At 30.0% G+C, this 25,013-nt stretch overlaps 2 protein-coding genes across 5 annotated transcripts; one reads left to right on the top strand and one right to left on the bottom strand.

The window, feature by feature from the left end:
* The first annotated feature begins 7,994 nt into the window (after positions 1–7,994).
* Positions 7,995–10,969, top strand: LOC111690835 (5-demethoxyubiquinone hydroxylase, mitochondrial). The gene is made up of 4 exons (XM_046949095.1): positions 7,995–8,094; positions 9,752–10,127; positions 10,192–10,310; positions 10,649–10,969. The coding sequence occupies exons 2-4, from the start codon at positions 9,755–9,757 to the stop codon at positions 10,805–10,807; spliced, it is 651 nt and encodes a 216-aa protein (XP_046805051.1). The 5' UTR covers positions 7,995–8,094; positions 9,752–9,754; the 3' UTR covers positions 10,808–10,969.
* Positions 8,987–20,621, bottom strand: LOC111690836 (protein shifted). 4 transcript variants are annotated; one of them, XM_023453408.2, is made up of 8 exons: positions 20,464–20,621; positions 12,589–13,196; positions 12,248–12,508; positions 11,976–12,173; positions 11,002–11,202; positions 9,602–9,697; positions 9,320–9,523; positions 8,987–9,258 (listed from the first exon to the last, which is right to left on the bottom strand). In XM_023453408.2, exons 2-8 carry the CDS (start codon positions 13,190–13,192, stop codon positions 9,242–9,244), a joined length of 1,581 nt encoding a protein of 526 aa, XP_023309176.2. In that variant the 5' UTR covers positions 13,193–13,196; positions 20,464–20,621; the 3' UTR covers positions 8,987–9,241. The 4 variants fall into 4 exon arrangements, with proteins under 4 accessions (XP_023309176.2, XP_046805049.1, XP_046805048.1 ...); XM_046949093.1 differs by having other exon boundaries at positions 20,473–20,619; XM_046949092.1 differs by lacking the exon at positions 20,464–20,621 and adding an exon at positions 17,103–17,137.
* Between the last annotated feature and the right edge of the window lie 4,392 nt (positions 20,622–25,013).

The raw sequence follows: 25,013 nt of genomic DNA, 5'->3' as shown, positions 1-25,013 counted from the left end.
AAAAATTTAGTTTGTAGTTAATCAAAAAAGTTCCCGAAGTTAAAAATTTTATATTATCATTAGTCAGATAAGTTGAGTCAATTTCATAAATTTAAACTTAAAAGTTACCCTTTTTTTAAAATTGCAGTAGAAGACGTCAAAAATGTCTGATCGTAGTAAAAAGATCTACAAATATTTATTTTTGAATAAGATCGTAAAAATTAAATCTGAAATCTATCGAAATCAATATAATTTGATGTTTAGAATTTTGACATAAAAGGTAGATCGCAGTTAGACAGTTTGAAAGAAGTTTGATGTTCTTTTTTGTTTTTGATACTCATAAAACTTTTAAATGTTATATCACATGAAATGAAATGATTTCTAAGAAAATGGTAAAAAGTACCTGTAAACATTACTTAACCTCAACAAAACGAGAAAAATGTGTGAAGTTAACTAATTTTGGTTTAATTTTATTATAAACCAAAAGATCAACTAATTCTGTAATTTAAAGAACCTCAAATCCACGACAATCAATCCCCTACTTCCAAGAAATCAATAAATTGCCGTTAAAGTAAAATTTAAAACAAAGAAAATCAAACAAGCAAACAAAAAACAACGACAAAATATTAAAAGAAAATAAATGAAAAGGAATAAATGTAATTGATTAGAAAATAACAAGACAAAACGAACAGATGAACCAAACAAAATTTCTACATTTTTTCAGGTTTTTTTGTTTCTTCAAAATTGTTACAGTTACTCTGTGTAGAAAGAATGCTATTTAAGCGACAACAAAGTATTTGAGCGCAGGATGAACGAACGAAAAAAAAATAAATAAACAAATAATAAATTGAACAAATGTTACAAAAATATAAAATACAAAGCATTGAAAAAAATTCTTAAAAAAGAGAGGGCAAAATGTGAAAAAGAAAGGTGTGTTTGTGTAACGAGGGGCGCAAGAAAATTTAACTAAATAAACAAATGTAGTATATATAACTTTAATCTAAAATATAATTTATTTTGTATAAATGAAAGCTTAAACTTTTTTGTATTACATTAATTTAAATAACTTTTCCTACTATTGTCGTATGTTAAAAGACTGTATCTTTATACAGTAGGTCTGGCCTGAGTAAGGGTATGAAATTTGTTGGAATGTAATGTAATATGTTTCATATGGGTTAAGTTGGTTTTGTGTCTCTGTATACTTAAAAAAAAATAATGAAAATAAAAAATGTAACAAAAAATGAACAAAAAAAACTACAAGTTGTGTGTGTAGTTACTTTTAAAATATCTTACCTTTAACTTTAAGGAGTTGAAAACTGTCTTGAGCTGGAAATTGTTGAAACAACAAACGAATAAACGAACCAGTCAACCAACCAACCAACCAACCATCCATCTATCGAAACAGCCAAAGCCAACAAAGAAAGACACAAAATTTTGTTTCTTTGCTGCTGAAGCTGAAACTGCTGTTGCCGCTGCTGCTTGTTAGTTTAGTTTTCTTAGCTGAAGTTCAATTTAAAGACATTTTTTCGAAGTTGCTGTTGTCGTCATCATCATCATCGTCGTTTGGAAAAAGTAAAAAATTTTACGTTAAAAGATACGAAATCGAAAAAAAATATCATCATCCACTTTGTAAACCTGCTTTTCTTAAATATGTTTTTGTTGCTGTTTCTTTTACTGATTATAAAGACGACTACTACGATGCTGATGTTGGTGAAGTTGGTGCTGTGCATGTGTCCCTGTGTTTGAAGTAAAAACACTGCGTCTCTTTTACTTTTTTCAATTCTTTCTAGGTTTTTTTGTTTTTGTTGGTTATACTCTTATTGTATTTCAAAATTGTTATTGTTGTTGCCGCAAGGTTTATTCTACGTTAAAATGCTGTGTGTTACCATTTTTCTTTATTTTTTTCGTTGGTTTTGGTGAATTAAGGCAAAGTGTATCAATGTACTTTGTTGTTGCTATTCAGAGAGTGAGAGACGACACTATCATTGGAGTACTCAACCCTGCACTCTATACTATTCGTGCAGCACCACCACTTTTATGAAATGCAAAAATTCCAAAAGCAACAAAAACAACAACATTTTTTATTCGTATAAAATGTATCAAAATAAGAAAATCCAAAAAACAAATGCAACAACTACAACTAAAATAGTGCACCACAGCTTAAACAAAGAGGAGTAATGTCAATATTTACTTTTCAATACAAAATAAAAACGCCCTAACAAATTGAAAAGAAATTTATTTGAATGGAATGGTAATCATGTTATTAAAAATGTAATTTCGTTTATGAAGGTAATTTTGTAATTAATTAAAATTCGTATGTAATTTTTATTTAATTCGCAAATTAATGTTTTTTTTTTTTTGAACAAAATCTAAATAAAACAAAGTAAAATTTTATTTAATAACTCTATGCTACACAAAATTTTACCGGGAAAAGGATACTATTTTCCGGAGATGTGGTACCGAGTGTAACAAGAATAAGTTTTAAACATTTTCAGAATACTTCCATAATCTTGAGATAAGGATAAAAATCGGTTTCTCTTACACACTTACGGCGGGTTTCTTACTACTCAGTTAAACTAGGTTAACTTGCTGTTAGATTAAACTCGTATTTTTCAGTTATGGATCTAGGGATCAGTGAAATTAGTTAGTATATTCTAATCATTGTGAAAATATTTGAATTGAATCGAGTAACAGACAGGATTGTCCTTTAAATACTAAATTTGTTAATAATCAAACTATTCAGCTAAAATAGGTTATTCAGATCTAACCAAAACATATTGTAAATTTTGGATAAATTTTAATTATGAATTGAATTCCTTTCCATTCATAATTTACATGTTAATATAATAACCGCGATTAAAGTTTAAAAATCTAAATTTTAATTTGAATTCGATTATAATTAATTTTAATTACAAAGTAATGGGTTGAACTCTTAAGCACTTTAAGTCATTGTTTTAACACGTCGATGTCATTGAAGGCTTTCTATCACAAACGCGTACAAGTAATCAATTAAATTGCCAATTGGTAAGTATAAATGGTATAAAAATAAGAACACATCTTCTTTAGCTTTGTGAGAAGGGAACTAATTAATAAGGTTTACTATATCAAAGTTGATTACTTATATTGGAGAAAAGTGTAAGTAGTTACTTTTTGGGTGAATAACTACTTATTTTTGTTTGACGATGACCAAAAAATAACTGATTACAAATCTCATTACCCGACTTTTCTTGATTTAAAACTGGTTTTAAATCAGGAAAAATTTGCTAGTCTATTCACTTTCTCAATGTCCCATTAAAAAGTAATTTTAGCATTATATCTAGAATGGTTTCCAAACAAATATAAATATCAACATTCCTTGAAAAAACTTCAAAAATCGATTACGGTTAGAAACACTGTCTAATTCCTTATTGGACATTTGCTATAGAAAATTGACTATAAATTCTATTAAAGAAAAAATCATTTATGTTATTGATAACGACAACTGATTACCAAGTAATGTATGAAATAACTACATTACCTACAATACTCGTTACCACAATTTGAAAATATTTAACTGGGTTTGTATTTTTTTAAATCCATGGTTGACAAATTTTGTATGAACATTTGTTTTATAAACCTTTGGAAAACGTTTATAAATAAGTTAGTAGAATTAAAGTCAAAATAAGTTTTTTTTTTATTAGAAAATTTCTGTAAAATATTCTTTAAACTTTTTTATTTTTCAATAATTACCAACAAATAGCCTTAAAAAACCTTAAGTAATTTCTAAATAAAAAACTAACCGGATTTCCTTGGCAAATTTAGCCTCTTATTTCAACAAATAAAATAAAAATAAATTATTCTACAATTCAAATTTGATTTGGCTAAATAATTTGTAACTCTTTGATTTAAATCATCAATAAAACAAAATACAAATTTTATGATTTTAATAAAAGAAAAAAAGGTCAAAGCACACTAAATTACCTTCCGTTGCCTTAAGTTAAGTATTTTTTTTTAACAAATAACTACTTATTGAACTACTTATTTAACAAATATGTATTAAAAAAGCACTAAGTTGACATTACAGTACGAAAAAAGTTGTTGTTTATATAGCAAAGCATCCAAAAACTCACATATTCCAAACTCATACAAACTTCTCATTCGAATAAATTTTAAATCCATGTATGGAGCTGGAGGGAGCTTTTTAGTTGCTTTTCTAAACGAACCAAACCAAGTTAAAGATGTAGATGAAAAAAAGAAACCTGTTTAGTGGCGCTTATATTTCCTTCCTTTCAACCTTTTATTTTTGTGGCTGTTTTGCTTTTGTTGTTGTTGCTGTTGCGTTTTATTGTAGATTTTTTCTTGGTCGGTTGATTCAGTTTGAAATGGCACAAACGATTTTTATATAATTTTGCTTTTGTATAAAAAATTTTTTTTGATTAAAAATGAAATAATAAAGCAACAACAAATAATAAAGTTTATTTATTATGTTTCGTTTTTGTGGGATTTTTAAAGAAGTTGTATTCTTTGGTTAGGTTATTGTTGTTTGGGCGGTTTAATTTAGAGTGAGTGTGTGTGTGTGTGTGTGTGTGGATGAGTGTGAGAAATATTTTCGCATGAATAAAACAACAATTAATCATAATAATAAATTAGAAGAAGAAGAAAAAATCACTTTTGATGGAGCCCACCAGACAATATGAAATGGTCAATCACACAAAATTTTTGGTAAAAATAATAGCAATGCTCAATAAAAGCAAAAACAACAATTTTAAGGAAATAGTATACAAATAAAACAACAACATTGAGGAAATATTATTGAGCACAGACACACTTGGCTCAATATGCAGAGACAGCTAGTTGAAAGGAGTTTAAGATTTGACCTTTAATACGTTGACCTTTATTATTATTGCAGCTATTATAAATTGTTGTTCTTGTTGTTTTTATAGCTAATATTAAAGTGGTTGTTGTTATTTTTAAGCAAAGACTTAAAAAAATTGCGTATAACATCTGTCAATTGTCTTTGTATTTTTCTAGTTGTTGTTGTTTTTGTTACCAGCTCCATTATTATTGGCAACATCATCCCTTTGTATTGTTTTGTTGTTGTATTTTTATTCTACTTTATTTTATTGTAACAACAACCATTTCATTTTTATGTTTTTATTAAAATTGATATTTTTATTTATTTCATTTTTTTTCAAACATTTACAACGTAATTTTATAAATTATTTTTCAATTCAATTGCCAGACAAACAGTAAAAAAATATAAATTAATAATAAAAACAGAAAACATAAAAAATTTAGCGCTTTTCTGTCATAAAAAATATAAACAATTCTCATAAAAAATACACGCACTTTTTTCAGTTAATTTCATTTTATGATAACTTTCAATAATAACTCCTTTGCCATTTTTATTTTCATCATTAATATTAAATTTAAAACAAAACAAAAATGACCAACCAGCCAATCCTTTAAAGACTTGCTACAGATCAAAAGGGTGGAAAGGGAGACTAATCAACACAATACACTTTTTACTTTGTTTTTTTTTTTTGTTTGTCGTTGTTGCTTTTTTGATCGTTTTTAAATAAAATTTTCACACACTCTTGGACAAAATTGTTTTGCCCTTTTTAAATTACTTCTTTTTTTCAGTTGTTGTATTCCTTTTATTTAAATTTTGTTGTTGTAGCTTTAATATATACCCCAGAAATTGCAAGTGCATTTTTGTAATAAATTAAAATAAAAACTTCTCTCACTTTATATCTCTTGGTTTTTTTTTGCTTTTACAGGCGGTCGACAAATTTTCTTACTTCTTTTTTTTTTGTAATACACTTAAATACTGTTTGGTTTTTTTTAACTTATTTTTTTTTTTCAAATTTGATTTAATTTTTTTCTTCTTGTTTATACACTTTTTATTGTTAATTCGAGTTTACACCGCGCGACGATACATCCATTCTCGCGTGTGTTCAAATTCAAACTGAATTCGGTTTCCAAGAAATTCGCTTCGCAAAATGTTATACCTTTCGAACAGAATATGAAGATGAAAGCAAGTGTCGCAATTATATTCGTTTTTTGTATAGAATGAGAGGAGAAGGCGAATGTCAGAAAACTGTTGCACAACGTAAACGTTAGATGGCGCCATTGTAGAAAACAATTCTGATAAGTGTTATATTTTAAGGTTGCCGTATTTGTTGAAAATTTTTTTATACGAATTCTTTTATAGGAGATGGCGCCAGTCTTGTTAAGGGACAGTAAAGATTCAAAAAGTCATATATAGAAATTTTTGTAAAGGAACTTTCGGCAATGTCGAATATTAAATACCCTTCACCTATTACTGACAGATCTAGAAAAAAATCTTTAAATTTTCTCTTTTTCTTATATCTATATAAATAAAAGTGCAATGTTAGTTCGTAATCGATAAACTCAGGAACTAAAGCGCATAATAGGACCAAGTTTCAAATATGTATATGTATCAGAGATCGTGAAATTTTCTCTTTTTCTTATATCTATATAAATAAAGGAGCAATGTTAGTTCGTAATCGATAAACTCAGGAACTAAGGCGTAGGGTTCTAAAGTTGAAACGAAAAGTCGACTTTTCAACTTTTTGCATTTTATGAAAAGTCGACATTTCGACATTCCGACTTTTTGCATTTTATGAAAAGTCGACTTTCGACTTTTTGCATTTAGTTAAAAGTCGATTTTTCGACTTTTCGACTTTTTTCATTTAATTAAAAGTCGATTTTTCGACTTTTCGACTTTTAATATTTTATAAATAGTCGACATTACGACTTTTTCCGACTTTCCGACTTTTCGACTTTTGACTTTTTTTGACTATTTTCGACTTTCCCACTTTTTTCGACTATTTTCGACTTTTTCCGACCAGAGTTAAAAATTTATAATGTTGCCATTTAACATTACATTATTATTTATTATTATTATTAATAAAAAAATTTATTTATATTATTCCATTTGTTGCAATTTTTTGAGTTCTTTCGACTTCTTTCTATTTTCGACTATATTTCGACCGAATTTTCTACTTTTTCTGACTTTTCGTCTTTTCGATTTTTTTCGACTCTTTCCAACTTTTCGACTTTTCGACTTTTTTCGACTTTTATTTACAAAGTCGACTTTTGACTTTTTTCGAAAAAAAAGTCGCTTGTTCGATTATTCGAAAGTCGATTTATAGAACCCTACTAAAGCGCCTAATAGGACAAAGTTTCAAATATGTATATGTTTCAGAGGTCGTGAGGAATGTTCCTGTAAAATTTTAAATTTATCCGACAGATGCCGTCGAAGTTCTAATTCAGTCAGGTACAGCTAAACTGCTAAGATCTAGTTCACACTGGGGAAACTTATTTTGGGAAACTTATGGTTTTTTATGTGTGAGAGAAGAAATATTAACCATCTCTTTCTCTCACATACAAAATCAAAAGTTTCTCAACAAAAGTTTTCCAGTGTGAACCAGGTCTAAGTCTATTGTTATTTTAATATTTGAGGTATGTATAGATTCTTATGTAAAAAGTCCACATGTTCATCAAAGGCCAGCAGTGCGGTCCGGGTACCAATAGTTGTGAAATAATTATGTTCGTTTCACATATTTTCGGTGCTAATAGATTTAGAAGTTATAGTCAATTATAGACTGATCCAAAACAAAATTATTTGTATATATACATATGTATTAAAAACATATTCGAGTCAAATTTTATTCCGATTTCATTATTTAGTGATGTTTTATTTACAACTTTATTTAAAATACTATACGTAGAGAGATTTTTAAAAAAAAAATATAGCTTTATATATTTGTGCTATGATCAATTGTAGAACGATATATACGCAATTGCGTCAAATTTTATCCATATAAGTGATTTTCGAAAGTAGATCTGTTTATGATTGTCATTGGTTAAAGAAAATACGTATTATGTGTTTCAATAATCTTAATTAACGTGTTTTAAAGAATACCGATTTTTAAAATTTATTATTCGTTATAATTTTTTGAAACAGCATAATAACTAATCTGGCATCTTAACATGTGTCTAAATTCTGTTATCAATTTCTAGTGAATGACAGACAAATAATTCAACAGCTGTTTAAAAAAATATTTCTGCATCATAAATTGTGAAATAAAATAATAGAAATAAACTTTTGTAAGTTAAATTAATTATTTATTTATATAAAATTCTAATAATATAAGTAATTTGTTCGTAGTTTGACATTGTTTTTACACAAAACAAATGTTTGTTTATAATGTAGTTAATGAGTGTTTGGAACAAAAAGCGCGGCATTCTGCATTTTAGCCAATCCTATAATTGTTTTAAAATTTGTATTTATTTTTTTAATAATTAAAATGATTAGCATTTTATGGCTCGAGTAGAAAATATCCAGCTAAATTTTGTGAAAAAAAAATAATAAACTACCGTTTCCTAAGCATTTTGTATAGTTTCCACAATGTTGATTATCTAATCCCGTAATTGCACTTAATTTTTAAAGTTGTACTTTCTAATAAGATGTTGTATGCGTACAGGGGACACCTCTCAACTGTGGAAATCGGTAGAATTAATATTTTATTGTGTTTATTTAAGTAAAAGAACTTGATGCTAATCTAATCGCAAGTTTTTAGATGCGGTTATACACTCCAGTGCATAACGTCTTAAATATATTTCCAATTATGACCGTTTTTAACCACAGAGTCTGTAAAACCCCTTTATTGACAAAATATTTCTAGATAGACATCAGTTAACTTAAAGAGTACTAGTTTTTGCCTTAGGACATCCACAGAGTCGTCTGTAAACCCCCTTTTTTTGACAGAATATTTCTAGATAGGCATCAGTTAATTTAAAGAGTACTAGTTTTTGCCTTAGGACACCCTATTTAATTCATCCATTTGGCACTATTTAATTCATCCAATTTTCGATTCCAAAACTGTTTTTCCTATTATTCTAGCCATACTTTCATGATTAGGCATTGTATACGTCCATCCGTTAAATTTATATGTTTACATAATCCTTACCAATTTCCCGAAAATAATTAAACTTTATACTGAGAAAAAAATGTTTTTATATATTTAAATAAAATAATTTATCACAACTTTTTAAAAAAAAAGAACATTTTTATCGAAAATAATCCAAGTTATTAAACAATTATCAATTGAGAGAACATTGTGTCCCCCCTTGTTCAATTGAACAATTGCTTATGCAAAAGAAAACTTATAAATAACATACAAAAACTTATAATTAATACATTATCCTGGAAGAGAAGAAAAACATCTGTGATGTAGATTTCTGCAAATAAACATCAGTGTTTTTTAACACCTAAAAGAAAGTAACATAATTATTAAGTAATCTATATTAATCAATACGTTCAAATACTTACGTCTGTTACAAAAACGCCCATAGAAACCGTCCTTACATTTGCAAGTCTTATTAGGCATACAATCGCCATGTTTACATTTTCGTTTACATGTATAACGCTGACGATGACCAATTTCACAATGATCACCACTTAGACCCTCTGCACAGCGACAAAGGTTTGTGCCAATACAGCGACCACCATGCATGCAAGATATTTCACATTTTGCTGTGGTGGGAGTAAAAGTAAATAAAAAGGAAAAAATATTATTTAATTATGATATAAAATATAAAAAATGATGCTTACAAAATTCACATCGTAGTCCATAGTAGCCTCTGGGACATTCACATTTATCCTTTTGCACACATTTGCCACCATTGAGGCATTTTTCAGCACAAATGCCTGGAAATATGAAGTAAAATTATTATTTAAAGTGTAATTGATTTTTATTTTTAGAACATGTTGCGTCAAACGATATCACTTTCTGGTCTTAAGGGACAACAACTACAAAATTTCTATAAAGCAGCTCTTTACTCGACCACTACTACAACTCCGCCTGCCTCAACGCCACAATCGAAACAAAACATACGACCTTCAGCACTTACAGATGAAATTATACGAGTTGATCATGCTGGAGAATTGGGAGCCGATCGTATTTATGCCGGTCAAATGGCAATTTTAGGTAACACTCCTATGGGTAAAACAATTGGTCATATGTGGGAGCAAGAAAAGGAGCATCGTCGTCAATTTGAGGGTTTAATACGCAAACATCGTGTTAGACCAACAGTTATGACTCCGCTTTGGAATGTAGCTGGTTTTGTATTGGGTGCAGGTAAGAACAAATTTGAAAATTTTTAAGTTTTTATAAGTTTTTATTGATGTATTTTATAATTTAGGCACAGCTTTAATGGGAGAAAAGGCAGCCATGGCCTGTACTGTTGCTGTGGAAACTGTGATAGTGGAACATTATAACGAGCAATTAAGACAAATTATGGACTCACCCAATCCAGATAAGGTAAGTTTAAAAAAGATTTGGGTTTTTTGATACCTTTCAAGATAAAAGAAACTTATTGATTGGTACAAACAAAAAATACGTGATTCTTATCATGTCTGTCCTAAGTAACACAACATTATTACGTATAAAGTAAAGTAAGACATGTCTAGGGCATTAAGCAAATAATCTAGTTAAAAGTAAACGCTTTATCCAGCCTTAAATTTAAATTGTATTTTTGAGGAATAAATTATGGTATTTGCTTGTTATTCCGAAAGTTGACTTAAATATTTTGTAATAGAAGTGTTAGACATTTCAAAACATTATTTCTTTTATTTTAAATATTTTCAAAACTCTTGTAGGAACTTCTTAAAACCATCACCAAATTCCGAGACGAAGAACAGGAACATCATGACACTGGCATTGATTGTGGCGCAGAACAGGCTCCATTCTACAAGGCCATGACCGAAGTTATTAAACTGGGCTGTAAAACAGCCATTGCGATATCGAAAAAGATTTAAATTCATATGCATCTTTAACTAATTTCAACATTAAGCTTTTATATTGAAAATCATTCTCGTTGTATATAATTAATTCGTTTTCTTTTTACTTTCTTTCTTTCATTTCTAGTTTAAGTTTATATTTACTAAATATAAGAATGCAAAACTATAATTAAAAAGAAAGATTTCATTAAAAAAAAAAACTATTTACTTACCACCCTCACATTGTGTGCCCTGATACCCATCCGGACATGAGCACACCGACGGAGCTGTACAATTGCCACCATTCATGCATTGAGGAAAACAAAATGCCTTCTCACAGTACTGACCAATATAACCCGAACGACACTGGCAAATGTTGCGATGATTACAGAAACCATGTTCACCACATTTCACATGACACTCGGGATCGGGACCTTAAAATGTTTTTTTTTTGGGTTTTTGTGTTATTTTTAATGGAACAATAATTTAAATTAATTTAATATGAATACAAGCGCTAATTAAACAGAAACAGAGGAGAGAATTAAAGCAAATTAGGAGAAAATATTGAAAACCAGGAAATGAAGTAAGTGATATGTTTTATATGTATGTAGTTTGGATTTATTTAAAGTGTGGGTGGATTTGATTATGTTACAGTTGCTTTTGAAACAGTAGGGAAAGGGCATGTAAAAAAAGTAATATTAAAGCAATAATATAATTTATATTTTGGGATGTTCTTTTTTTATTGTTATTTTAATTGTTTATAATTATGTAATATGCATGTGTAGGGAGTGACGAAAAGGCCCTTTAAGTTGGCCTTTATTGCAAGTGAAAAAAGTGTTAATTTAAGTTCTGTACTTATCTTTCAAAGTTGTGCTTTAAATTAGTATTTCGAAAAGGTTTTAAATAATTTGAAATTTTATTAATATGAAGTTTAGCAAAAGGAATTTTTATTGTCTTGTTTTGCCTTTAATCCCAAGAACTAAATTTTAGTAGGTCTTGGCATTATAATCAATTCAAATTCCTTTAAACATTTGCCAAGAAAGTTTCTTTACTTTTTTAAAAAAACATTTAGTTTCTGCTCAAAATCATATTAAAAATTTGAAAAATGTTTTTAAATTTAGTTAATTTTGTTTTTTTTCAGTTCGGTTTTTTGTTTTTGTTTCTAATTGTTGATTTTACACACAGAGAGTACATAAATATACACTACCTTGCATAGATGTAATTAGTGTAGGATTGGAAGCGTCTAGGCTATCATACACACCTCTATGTGCACACTCCTTTTTGAAATTCAAACGCAACGGAGTGCCTGGCAACGGATTACCGCTGCGATTGTGTATGGTGAGACCTACATTAAACATGGCAGTGCCCGAATTATTACCGCTGCAGGGTAGAAAGACGCTAAAATCTGTAAACCCAACAAAAACATCGAAACCGAAATCATTAACATTCAATTATGTGTAATTTGCTAATTATTCTTACTTTTCTCTTCGTTGGGTATACGTCCTTTGGGTTTTATTGATACTGTAGGTGCTTTTAGTATACTCTCATCCATTGTCTCGAGTAAATCGAAATGATAGAAATACTTCCGATGTCCTGACTTCCAGGTGAAATTGACATAATTTACTTCGGCGGGTATTATTAAATATTCATAATATCTACTGTCTAGTATGTGATTTAGAACATGACCATTTTGTATGGCATAGACGGGGCCATGTAGAGAATTCTGAGGAAAGAATAAATCTTTAAGAAAATAAAAGAAAGTTAGTGTTAGTGTTCCCATCTTTAGATTGTAATAGTAAAATGCAACATTTAACCATTACCAGTCAAAACTTTTAATTGTTGTTCAGTAATCCACAAAGAAATGTTGTCATCGGGATCATTGGATCTATTGTGTTTTCTATGATGAGCTCTGCGTTGTTTATTACTATCACCTTTGCGCCCTTTAGCGCCATGAGGTTTGGAGCCACCTGTTAAGCTATTACTACTACTATTATTAAGAGAATGACCATTGGAAGATTTGTGTTTCTTTTCATTGTAGTTATGATTATTGCTGTTGTTGTTATTATTGTGGTGTTGATTGTTTTTCTTGTTACGCTTGCCTAGTACTTCATAAGAAGAACCACTACTACTGCCACCGCTGTTCCCCCTATTATGGTGCTGCTGTTGCTGTTGATGATGATGAGCGCCCACTTCATTTATTTGCTGTTGCTGCTGTTGTGCATCATGCTTCTGTTGTTGCTGTCTAGCCTCTATGCCATCAATCCAATTTGCCAAATACAACAACATCAGCAATAGATAAATAAATTTACCACGAAACATTGAGACATTCCTCCGTCTCCGTGGTCGCTCCTGCAGCGTGTATAAATCATGGTCATGGGATCTGTTAATGTTTTTATTGTTACAGTTGTTGTGACTCTTGAGCATTATTCTGCAAAAAGGAAAAAAATAAGAAAAAAAAATACAACTAAAAATGCTGTCGTTGAAATAGTGAAGAGTAGGATTTCTTTTTTAATTTCTGTTTAATGTGCAACCAACTAAATCAGCATTTAATTGTTGAGTCTATTATAGTTGCTGTTGTTGTTCGTGTTTTTTTTTCTATTTTATAATTTATAGCTGAAGTATTTAACATTATAAGCAGAGTGTGATCGTGTTTAAGTGTGTTTACATTAACAATTCCATAGAAATTATAATCGGCTCAAATAGATTTTCTAAGAATTTTATAAAGTTTTCTGAATTTATTACATTATTATTATTTTTAAGATTTTATAACTTTAATGTTTATAACAAAAAAGACATTTTTTGTAGAATATCTGCCAAAGTATTGTAAAAAAATTAAAAAATTACTTTGATTTGTAAAAAAAGGAACACTACGCTAAATGCTTTCGATAAGAGGATCTCTGCAAAAGCTTCGATAGAGATATTACCAAAATTTCGACCGATTGCTAAAAGAAAGACTAGGAGATATATCAAGATATTTATAAAATCTCTGAAAAAGAATTTAAGGCTTATTTGCCGAAGTTCCGGACCAAGGTCTGAAGGAAAGGGGTTGAATATCCTACTATCACTGACATCAGCTCTTCACGATCGAGAACCTTTTTAAAATTAAATCATTAATGTGCAAAATGCGACACGATTATAGAGATATTTTGATGATGTTAGGGGAAGTTAGGACAAGGTATCAGAAGCAATTATATTTTATAAAATTTTTAAATTTGCAGATCAATCTTTATATTTGGCAAGCGGTAAATAAACAAACTATCTTTATAATTTCCCACAAATACTTTAAAACATAAAACAAACATACTTCAGGCAGTGAATACCGTTAATATAATTGTATGTACATATTTTATAATTGTAAAAATGATCCATTCAACCAGAAATTAAATTCTAAATCTTGATTAAACACCAAAGATAGGAGAGAAACAACAATATCAGCTACAGCACAGCAAACAAGGTATTTAGTAACACTTTAAATGCCAACTCTTATAACTGTATTTATTTGTTACTGCTCATGACAGTTTTGTCTCGATATCTTTAATCTCTAGCCATAACAGGACAATCGTACAATACACCTGAAATGTTGTGACGGTTTGCTGTTGTTGTCCTCGTAGTTGATGTTGTGTAAAGAATGTAACAAGTTTTCCAGTTGAACCCAATATGCCCATAATCAAATGGTATTAATATCTGGCCTCAGCATAAACATCTTGAATATAATTATTATTATGATCATAATGCTAATCGTCATCATCATCATTATCATTGTTGGGACCATCATTATTATAGCTTGTTGGGCTGATGTTTTATAAACAAAGAAATTGAATGCAACAACAAGAAGACAAGACATCGGGCAGACAGAGTTCAGCTAGAGACACAATATAAAGATCCAAGTTGTTGCTTAAGAAGCAACTAGTGGCAGTATTAAGAGTAGCATTCAACCGTAGTAACACAGTCAGTCAGACAGACAGACAACACGATGGATAATTTATAAAAACAAATACAACAAGACGAAGAAGAAAAAAAAATAACAAAATGTAAGAGAGAAGGGAACAACCAACCACCAATCGACCAAATAAGCAAAACACGGCCTAAAACGACGATGACAACAACAACGACAATAATAACAAAAACAACAAGAAAACAACAACCTTTACCAACAAGAGGCCACGGCAACAACATGATCAACAGCAGGAAACGTTTCTTTTTTATTTGTAAGATTTGTTGTTGTTGGTTTTGTATTATGTTGTGTTCATCTGTCTTTCTAGGTTTTTGTTGAATGTTCGTCTGGCTGGTCAGTGTTTGGGTTTAAAAGACAACAATAACAGCAACAACAAATACACGAACGGGTGTTTTTTTGTTTCTGTATTTAAACATTTAAAACGTGTTCAAGTGGTCACCAAATGTATACAGGTAAGAAGACCAGTGGTCATCATCATCATCTCCATCGTCGTAATTATCATCATCATCAACACCATCGTCATGATCAGCCGATACCTTTTTATTGCATTAAAAAATATGGGATACTTGTTAATGCCGCTGCTGTTCACTCAGTTGCTTCTTTTTTACCGATCAGAGTCTTTAAAGATTGTATTATTGAAAAGCCTATAAAACAGCACTTTGAAAACATTGGAATGGGATTTGTTTGGGATTGGATTAGATTGAGATTGGATTAAGATCAGATTGAGATTATATTGGGATAAGAGTTTTCTACCAATTAAGAAATAATCTTCTTGTTAGGAAACTCTAATCCTATCACTACAAGTAACACGTGACTTTTTCTAATGTAGACATTTGCAGTGGAAGAATTAATTATTTCAAAGCACGGCTTTTTAACTTAGATTATTAAGTGATGTTTTTTTTTGCTTTATATTTTTTTTTATTATTTTTCATCGCTATTGGTGTGATGTACTACAATGTATTTTCGTATTATTGTTGTAGTTTTAACTAATGTTGTTGCTGTCGTCATCTTAAGTGTGTGTTTTGTTGTAGTTTTTTTTCTTAAGTAGTTTGTATGTGTTGAAATTAACACATCTTCCTTTTTATTATTATCCACAAACGCACACAAACACCCTTACATACACACCCTACACTCCACTGTCCACCGGTTAAAGGAGTAGCTGCTTTACGAGCGGATTAACATAAACACACTTGGCCAAATTGTAACAAACAGTCAGTTTGTTAGTCAACCAGTGCCACAGACATACAGACGAGCTGGTCTGGTTAGTTGACTGGCTGATGTTTTCAAAAAAACAGAAATGATTTTTGACACTTTTGTTTTTAAATGAGCCATAAATTTGTCATGATCATAAAGACAGTGGAGAGGGATTAAGAACAGCAGCAACAACAACAAGAGAAACTAAAAGAAAGAAAAAGGATTTTAACGCCTAAATTAACACTAAATTAAATGAGGCAATTAAGTATTCAAGTAGAAAAAAAGGTCGTGTCTTGTGTTTGTTTCTTATGGAAAATGTTTGTTAATGACGATGTTTGTAAATTGTTTGTTTAATTGGATTTAATTTAGGCGATTTACAAGCAAATGACCATGTTCGAATTTCAACTTTTTTAGATTGTTTTTTTTACTTATGGCATTAACTGACTCTTCCAGAAATTCAATGAATTGAAGTGGAGGATTGGATATGGATTGGATATGGATTGGAAATGGATTGGATATGGATTGGATATGGATTGGATATGGATTGGATATGGATTGGATATGGATTGGATATGGATTGGATATGGATTGGATATGGATTGGATATGGATTGGATATGGATTGGATATGGATTGGATATGGATTGGATATGGATTGGATATGGATTGGATATGGATTGGATATGGATTGGATATGGATTGGATATGGATTGGATATGGATTGGATATGGATTGGATATGGATTGGATATGGATTGGATATGAATTGGATATGGATTGGATAAAATTTTAATAATAACACAAGCGTTTAGTAACAATAAAAATACTCTATCAAGTGGATAGCCCTTTCATATAATGTAATAGTGGTCTCCTATGTCTCCTATTATCCGCTCTAACACTTTTACTAATAATTTGTAATTCTTTATTTATTTGTTGTTATCACACTAATGCGTTCATTATGACTCTTTTTGTTGTTGTTCTTAGACTTAACCAAGTAGTTTTTATTGTTGTTTTCTTTGTACTATAGGTGTCTTATAATACACCACCAGTAGCCATCCACAGTTAAATGTACTTTTGTTGTTGCTGCTGTTGTTCTTCTTGTTGCACAACAGACAGGTGAAGAAGAATATATAAAACAAAAAAAGGAAACAAAATAATAACAAATAAATAATAAAATGTACTCTTACACCAACACCACCCATTCCATAGTAGAGAAGAAGTACACAATCAACCAAGCTAGCAACCATCCATCCGTTCATCGTTTATTCACATTCTGCGATCACATGCTGATTTGTGTGCGAGAGTGCAACTAACTAAATGCTCGTCTGTCTGTCTGTCCATCCATCTGCCTGTCCAACTCTGACTTGCTTGCTGTTGTCTTGTCTGCATATTTATGTACATTTGTGCAAGCAAGTGTATGTATGTACAAATTGTATGTAATTGCATATTTGTGTGTACATATTTTAGCTTCTACTGCTTCTTCTTTTTCCTTACCAATATTTATTTTTTGCCGGCCGGTTACGTCTGACGACGATCACTATTTCTTTAGATTGCTTTTGTAAATGTTGTTGTACAATTTATCAAGGTTTATTGCTGGTGTTGTGTACAATCAAAAACACTCACACTTTGCACTTGCATAGTACATACACAAACCTACATTCATGTACATATTTAGTAAAAATTGCAAACTAAAATTGATTGTTTTAGAATAAACGATTGATGATCGTTTAGCTGATTGTCAATTGCCTGTCTATTCATATCCATATGTCTTGCTGGCACGCCATATGTCTGTCGGTCTCTCCTTCCGCTTGTCTATATGTCTGCATTGAATTTCTTAACGGTCACAGTGACGTCTTAAAGTCTCGTTGGTATTGCTTAATTTCCCTTAATAAAAACTGATCGTATTAAAAGTTTGCCAAACAACTTGTTTCTTTCAGTTTTTATACAAATAATTTATTGTTAAAGTTAATTGTGAAGATCATCGTCATCATGATGTTTTTATATGATACAAATATAAAGAAACAAGTTGTATACCCCGACCCTGAATAAAAATGATATATAATTCAGCTAAACTAATTCTTTGTACATACACAGAATGCTTATACAGTGAATGACTGTTAATAAGGTTATATCAGTCGTAATTCAGGTCTGTGTTGCAAAACAACTCTCGCATTTTCGCCATTATTTCATAAGGACGACAGGGATTGTGTTTGTTACCAAGTTTTCGGCATAGTTCTATATCATTTATAATAGCTTTCTCATTTATTACATTTATTCAGAATTTAATTGTAGGTTGGTAGGTTTGTGATTAGTGTTCTAGTCTGGTAGACCGGAGATGGAGCACAACAGGCCCGATAGAGGCCTAGGTGTATTTCTACGGATTTGATGGGTATACATCCTCCTTTCAAACTAACTAACTAAAAAGCTTATTTATGTGCAGTTGCATAGCTATACTGCTATTTCAAAAGCAGCTTTGAACGTTAACTTGATACGTATAGTCATTATAGACTGCATTTCTAAAGCTACTTATAAAATCGTTGACCGATATTAGCCATTTTCAGTTATAATAGAATATTTATAGAAAAAAATCAGTTGTACACGTTTGAAGCCTATTGTACTTTCAAAATGAAGATTGACAAGCCTACAAATTCTTAGAATTTAATAAGGAACTAGAATATATAAACTTTTGCGGCTCCACGACCAAATTATCAGTACTTTACGTTAAAAATTGGTACTAGATTGTTAAATAACTAAATCCCCAAATCCTCACCATAAATATAGTTCCAAACCAAGTTCCATGGTTCAAACCAACGCAGCCGGTTCCAAAATCTGATATAACTGTAAATTATCGGTGCTTTACGTTAAATATCGATCCTAGATTGTTAAATCACTAAATTCCCAATTCCTCACCATATTTATAGTTCCAAACCAAGTTCCATGATTCAAACCAACGCAGCCGGTTCCAAAATCTGATAACTATAAACCTATATTTAATCTTTATAAGTTTTTAATAAATTCCTGAGTTCCTAATAGTTATTTTAAGATTCAGGAGTGTCTAAAATATTCCTTGAAAGATTACGATCTGTAATTTCGTTTAAATCGGTCGAAAAAATGCGTTTTTTTTTAACTTTTTGTTAAACACTATCTTTTGGCGCACAAACTGATATTGTTGAAATATTTTTCAACTATGATTCCAAAACTTATTTTTGTCGCTAACTGTATACTCCTGATTGTATGTGCATTTAAAAACTATAGATTCATAAACGAATAAACCTACAGAAGAACTTATGGCTGAAAGAGATGGACGGTCAGACGGGCATGTGCATCAATAAATTAAAATGATTTTTGCTACTTGTTTCATAAATTAAATGCGTGTTGCTTTACTGATGGGGATGGGAGCTGCTGTTCGTTGGTTGGTGTTAAATTGATTTGATATTTTTTTATTTTCATTTACAACTTAAAAATTCATCGATTTCCGTTGTTCTTCTTGGATTTTTTTTACTCCATATTTTCACCCAATCAATTTATACTTGTATAAAAAGAACAACAACAATATGCACTTTAAACAACAAAAAGAAACAACCGATTTAAATTGCGTATCGCATGGTTATAATATTAACATTGTTGTTGTTGTTGTTATTGTTGTAATTGAGGTTTTAATTTCAATTTCGAATTTAAATTTACAATATTGTTTTTGAACGTCTCGTCTGGTCTTTTAATTTACCACTTAACACTTGTAAGTTTCCTTTTCTTTTTTTGTATAAAAATATTCTGTAAATGGTAAATTGAAGTTGTTGTTGTTTTTGATGCTGTTCCCCTTTTAGTTTTTTTAAATTGTTTGCTGTTGAAGATTGTAGTTTAAATTAAATTGGTTACTCATTTAAATTACACACAAACATTTACATTCAATTAATTATAAACTTAATTTTTTATAACAATATGTTTTTTTTTTTTAAATTAGTTTATTTTTAACAAGTGGTTCTGTTTTAATTTAAATTTATTTTTTTACAAACTACCATCATACACATGTGTGCAAAAAAATTTAAATTCAAAACAACAGCAGAAAACACCTCATTAACAACTATTTAGTTTGATTTTTATTTGCCAATTAACAACAAACCAAAAACCCCACCAAAGACATCAAAATTAGTATTTCGATTAAATGACGATCAACGACATCAACTTCATCATTATCATCATACTGATCAGGAAGGTAGCACTAAACATCATTTGTATCTGTGTGTATGTTTGTTTTTTAGATTGTGTTGTAAAAAACTCGAATCTTCTTAGATTTTAACACTTCACACCACGATCGGATACACACTCTTACTCACTTTAAATAGGTATTTTAATTTTAATAACAACAATAATAATCATAAAAAAATTAGAATCAACTACAACAAATTTCACACAAAATCACTAACAACAAACAAATTTAATTTAAGAATTATACAAATTAACAACAATAATAAGTTGTTGACTTATTTTAAATGTTTTTGTTTAACTTTTTGTTTTTATATTATTTTTTGTAAATTTATTTAAACCAACTTTTTGTACCAGGCAATCAAGTCAATATGCCGCTATTTTAACGTTAAACAACTTGTTCAGATCGAACTTCACTTAAAACTAAACAGACATTCTGCTGGCGAAACAATCTTTGGGTCAGTTTCTCGAAGAAAAAAAAACAGATACACCACAACAAGTGTTCTTTATTTCTGTTCAGCTTCAGCTTGTTGTCTATAGACTGCTAGATGACTGAATGACTGACTAAATGGCTGTTGGACTGAGTGGTTTGTTGGCTCGTTGGTTGGTGGGTGCTCAAACTCATACATACTGTTTTGTCTTAAAGATAGTTTCGTATTTTTGTCTTGTGCAAATCAGATAAAGTCAGGGTGTGGAAAACTTCTTTTATATAAGTTTTAAACATTTTCGATCTGACTCATGATGGAAAGAACTAGAACAGAACTAGAACAGAACTAGAACAGAACTAGAACAGAACTAGAACAGAACTAGAATAGAACTAGAACAGAACTAGAACAAAACTAGAACAGAACTAGAACAGAACTAGAACAGAACTAGAACAGAACTAGAACTAGAAAAGAACTAGAAAAGAACTAGAACAGAACTAGAACAGAACTAGAACAGAACTAAAACAGAACTAGAACAGAACTAGAACAGAACTAGAACAGAACTAGAACAGAACTAGAACAGAACTAGAACAGAACTAGAACAGAACTAGAACAGAACTAGAATAGAACTAGAACAGAACTAGAACAAAACTAGAACAAAACTAGAACAGGACTACAACAGAACTAGAACAGAACTAGAACAGAACTAAAACAAAACTATAATATAAATAGAACGGAAGTAGATCTCAACTAAATTAGAACTGAACTTGAATTGGCTTAACATTTCAGGCTAAACATTTCAGGAAAAGTTAGTTATTAATCAAATTAAATTACTCAGAAATTCTCTAGAAGTTTACATCAAATTTCGTACTAAAAACTGACTGACAACTCTGAACATTTTTCCGAATTTCCACAGGCAAAGAGTTGTGAATTATCAGCAACCTTCAATTCTACATCAGTTCAAGTTTAGTTCTAGCACTTTTCTACTTCGGTTCTAGTTAATTTACTCCACGCTCCATACTTACGTGTTTATAAATTATAATATTTAAAGTACGATATATTGTATATATTTAGTAGGATGTCGACAAAATTCTTTCTGAACTTTAGCACCCCATTCCACTGAGGGGTTCAGTGCAAAATGTGCATAATAAACCTTAAATAAGCCATCAATATCTTTATGAATACGAGGGTAAGATTTTAAATTTTGGTTAGAATTAAATTGAATTAATCGATAACTATTATGGATTTCGAACTCAACTCGATTTGTCTGTAAACTTTTTCAACAATTATCGTATAGCCCTAATATAGTACAAATTAATATGATTCGACATATCTCAATTAACAGCTAATTGTTATTTTTTATCAGTTTTTTTTCAGTTTATCACTAAGAAATAGACTGACTTTGAATGTCTTTACTAAATGCTCGATTTTATATGGAAGAATTATTCATCATTAAAAGAGTGAAGGAGTTTTTAAAAATTTTAAAGGTAAGTGGTGATTTTATTTTTTAATAGTTTTTTGAGATAAATCGTTTTAAAATAAGGATGATTCAAAATTACACAAAAATTATTTTATAAGAATTATTGTTCTATAATTGGACCACTATGAAGCTCCCTCTTTCTTAAAACAATCTGTTGTTAAATAAAAATCTTACCAATTGGTTGTTCCAATTGGTTTTCATGTTATGTTAAATAAGTAACGTTTACGTTTTCACTAACTTGGCGGCATTTTTTTAAATAATTCTCAATTGATGGTTTATGTCTTTACTTAACTATTTAATTTAACAAATTATTTTACTACGCTCTCTGTTGTTGATTATTTGCACACGCAGATACTTAAAAGGTTTTGAAACACACTAAGTTGCCAAACATACTCGGTAAAAGGTAAGATAATCAACTATTTTGTTATTTAAACTTTGTTTAGTTGTGTGTATGTTAACAAATCACAATGACATGTAAAAAATTTTAAATATTGTGAATTGAAGTGTTCTTTTCTGGCAGTCAGCATTACCAGACTTCCTCAATCCTCAACTGAATATTTCTGAAAAAAATTGTGAATGGGAAATATTGGTTTTCGGACCAGCTAGTATTTGTAAGATTGCTGGATAATTAATCAGTAAACTGCGTCATTTTGACACCTTTTGATGACCTAAAAATGATCAATCATTAAAAATTTATTCGAAAACAAGTTTGAATGTATAGCCGGGCATGGCCGGCTATATGATACCCTACACCAGTCAGTATGTTAAAAATGTGGATTATTTAAAAAAAAGAACAAAGTATTTAGTTTGTTTTTTTTAACCTTATTCCGAAATATTTTTACTTATTGTTGACAAAAAAGATATTTTCTACAAGAGGACTCATAGGGGAGTAGGGGTAAATATGGGCCTATCCTTATAAATGTTGGTAGAAGAGTTTTCGTCTACTTCAAAGTAATGTATGTAGAATTTAAAGGTGTTATATTAGTGTTAATAAGTGAAATTTTGACCTTCAAGTCATTTTCTAAAGGGGAGTTTGGCAAATGAGGCCCGATTATTATAAAAATCAATAGTGTTATTAAAAGTTTATAAAACTAAGTTTTGCCGACTTTTGTTGACATAATAATAGATCTTTTAACTGAATTATAAGCCCAAAGACCCTATTCGGGGGGTAGGATTGTATGGAGGCTATGCGAAATAATGGACCGATTTTAACTATTTTCAATAGGCTTCGTCCTTAAGGTGATCATAAAATTTTACTGTTTTCCAATTGGAACGTTACTAAGGATCCATTAAACATAGATTTGTAAATGTATATTTAAAGGGATCATAACGTCATTTAAAGATCTTTAACTAGTTGTATGCCTTGCGTATAAAAATCCATTTTTAATGACAAATTTAATTGATCACAGATGATCACGGTTTTCTAAATTCTAGTGTTACTTAAGAATTTATAGCCGATTTTTTTATTGAAATTGAGCAGGATATGCTGGCACCAATATCAAAAATAATGCCAAAGGAATTATTTATATTAAAACTCTAAAGTTTAGAGTCTAAATTTATAGTTTAGTAGACTGGCTAATTAATTTAAATGTGTGAATTCAGAAAAGGACTGTTTTCTATTCACATAATTTTGGTCATAACATAAATTCAAATCTATTCAATAATACCATTTCTATGCTGTGTTTTCCCATTTAGTTGGCCATCGTACAAAACTCTCAATAATAAAATTTATTGAATCACAAGTTTTCATTAAACTAACAAACACAATTGTTAATTGTAGCCAATATTAACAAATCAGTTAAGACATGCAACCGTTAATTATCGCAACAACTATAACAAACACATAAATTGAGAGAGAAACACAAAAATTAAAACGATCAAAAAAGGCAAAAACATTTGTGATTATTGGTAATATCCAAACACAGGCATTCGAACAAAAGGAATTCAATTGTGGTAAAAGTGTTTGAGATGCATAATTTTGTTATACGTCTCGCACCTCTATTGCAGGTTTCGTTCTCAAAGAATCGTTGAATGGTAACTGCGCGAATATTCGATTTAAATGAATGTGTTTTGTATTCTGTTTTTTGTTGTTGTTGTTTTTGTTTTTTCGTGTATATTTGTTAAATTGTAGCATTTTCTGGTGGTAGAGTTGTGTATGTGGTATGAACAGGAGAGTACTTACTTGGTGTATTGTGAACCATAATTATGGTTATTAATCGACTTGGAAATTGGCTGCTAATTTGCAGTTTAGTTGGAAATCCTGGCCGTTGGCTGGCAATTTAGAAATAAATTATAGCTTGAAAATAAACAACAAGAGATGATGTACCAAATAAATGTACCACACCAGCAAAAGCAACACAAATGCTGTTTGTTCTTTTTTTTTTCTATAATACATACATATGTACATGTGTGTTTGTATGTAAGTCTGTCTCAGTGTCTTAACTGTTTTGTATACATTTTGTTTGAATTTGAGCTTAATAAAACAGTTTTAATTTTTTGTTTTGTTTTCAAGTTTATTGCAACTGCAACATATAGTATTTGAAAACACACATTTACACTTGCAAACCATATTTAAGACAAATGTTTAGTTAGTTTTCCTTCTTTTTTTTTGCTGGCCCCAACCAACAATGTCTTGGCACGATGGCAGGTAATGTGAGACGGGAGTAATTTGTTTTTGAACTGTAAAAAATGTATCTAATGTGTTTGAAATGTATCATGAAAATATATATCATATTGTATGTAATTCATACAATTATATATGTTAGTGCTCATATATTTTATAACTGCTAGGAGGCCACAGAATTATAGTCGTATTTCAAGGGCCTTTTTTCTGGAAATACATATGTATATAATGTAGGGTGGTCCAAATATTAAAGATTAATGTTCCCAATGCCACTTTGTAATAATACTGCGAAATTTCCTCATGACTCGGCCTCAGTTGACCATTGCTCCCATACAAAGTACTCCCCCGGAAAATGGCTTAAACGAAT

Source organism: Lucilia cuprina, chromosome 4 (genome assembly GCF_022045245.1).
Source record: "Lucilia cuprina isolate Lc7/37 chromosome 4, ASM2204524v1, whole genome shotgun sequence".
Taxonomy (NCBI): domain Eukaryota; kingdom Metazoa; phylum Arthropoda; class Insecta; order Diptera; family Calliphoridae; genus Lucilia; species Lucilia cuprina.
Note: the sequence above shows the minus strand (reverse complement) of the source record. Positions and strands in the feature narration are given on the sequence as shown.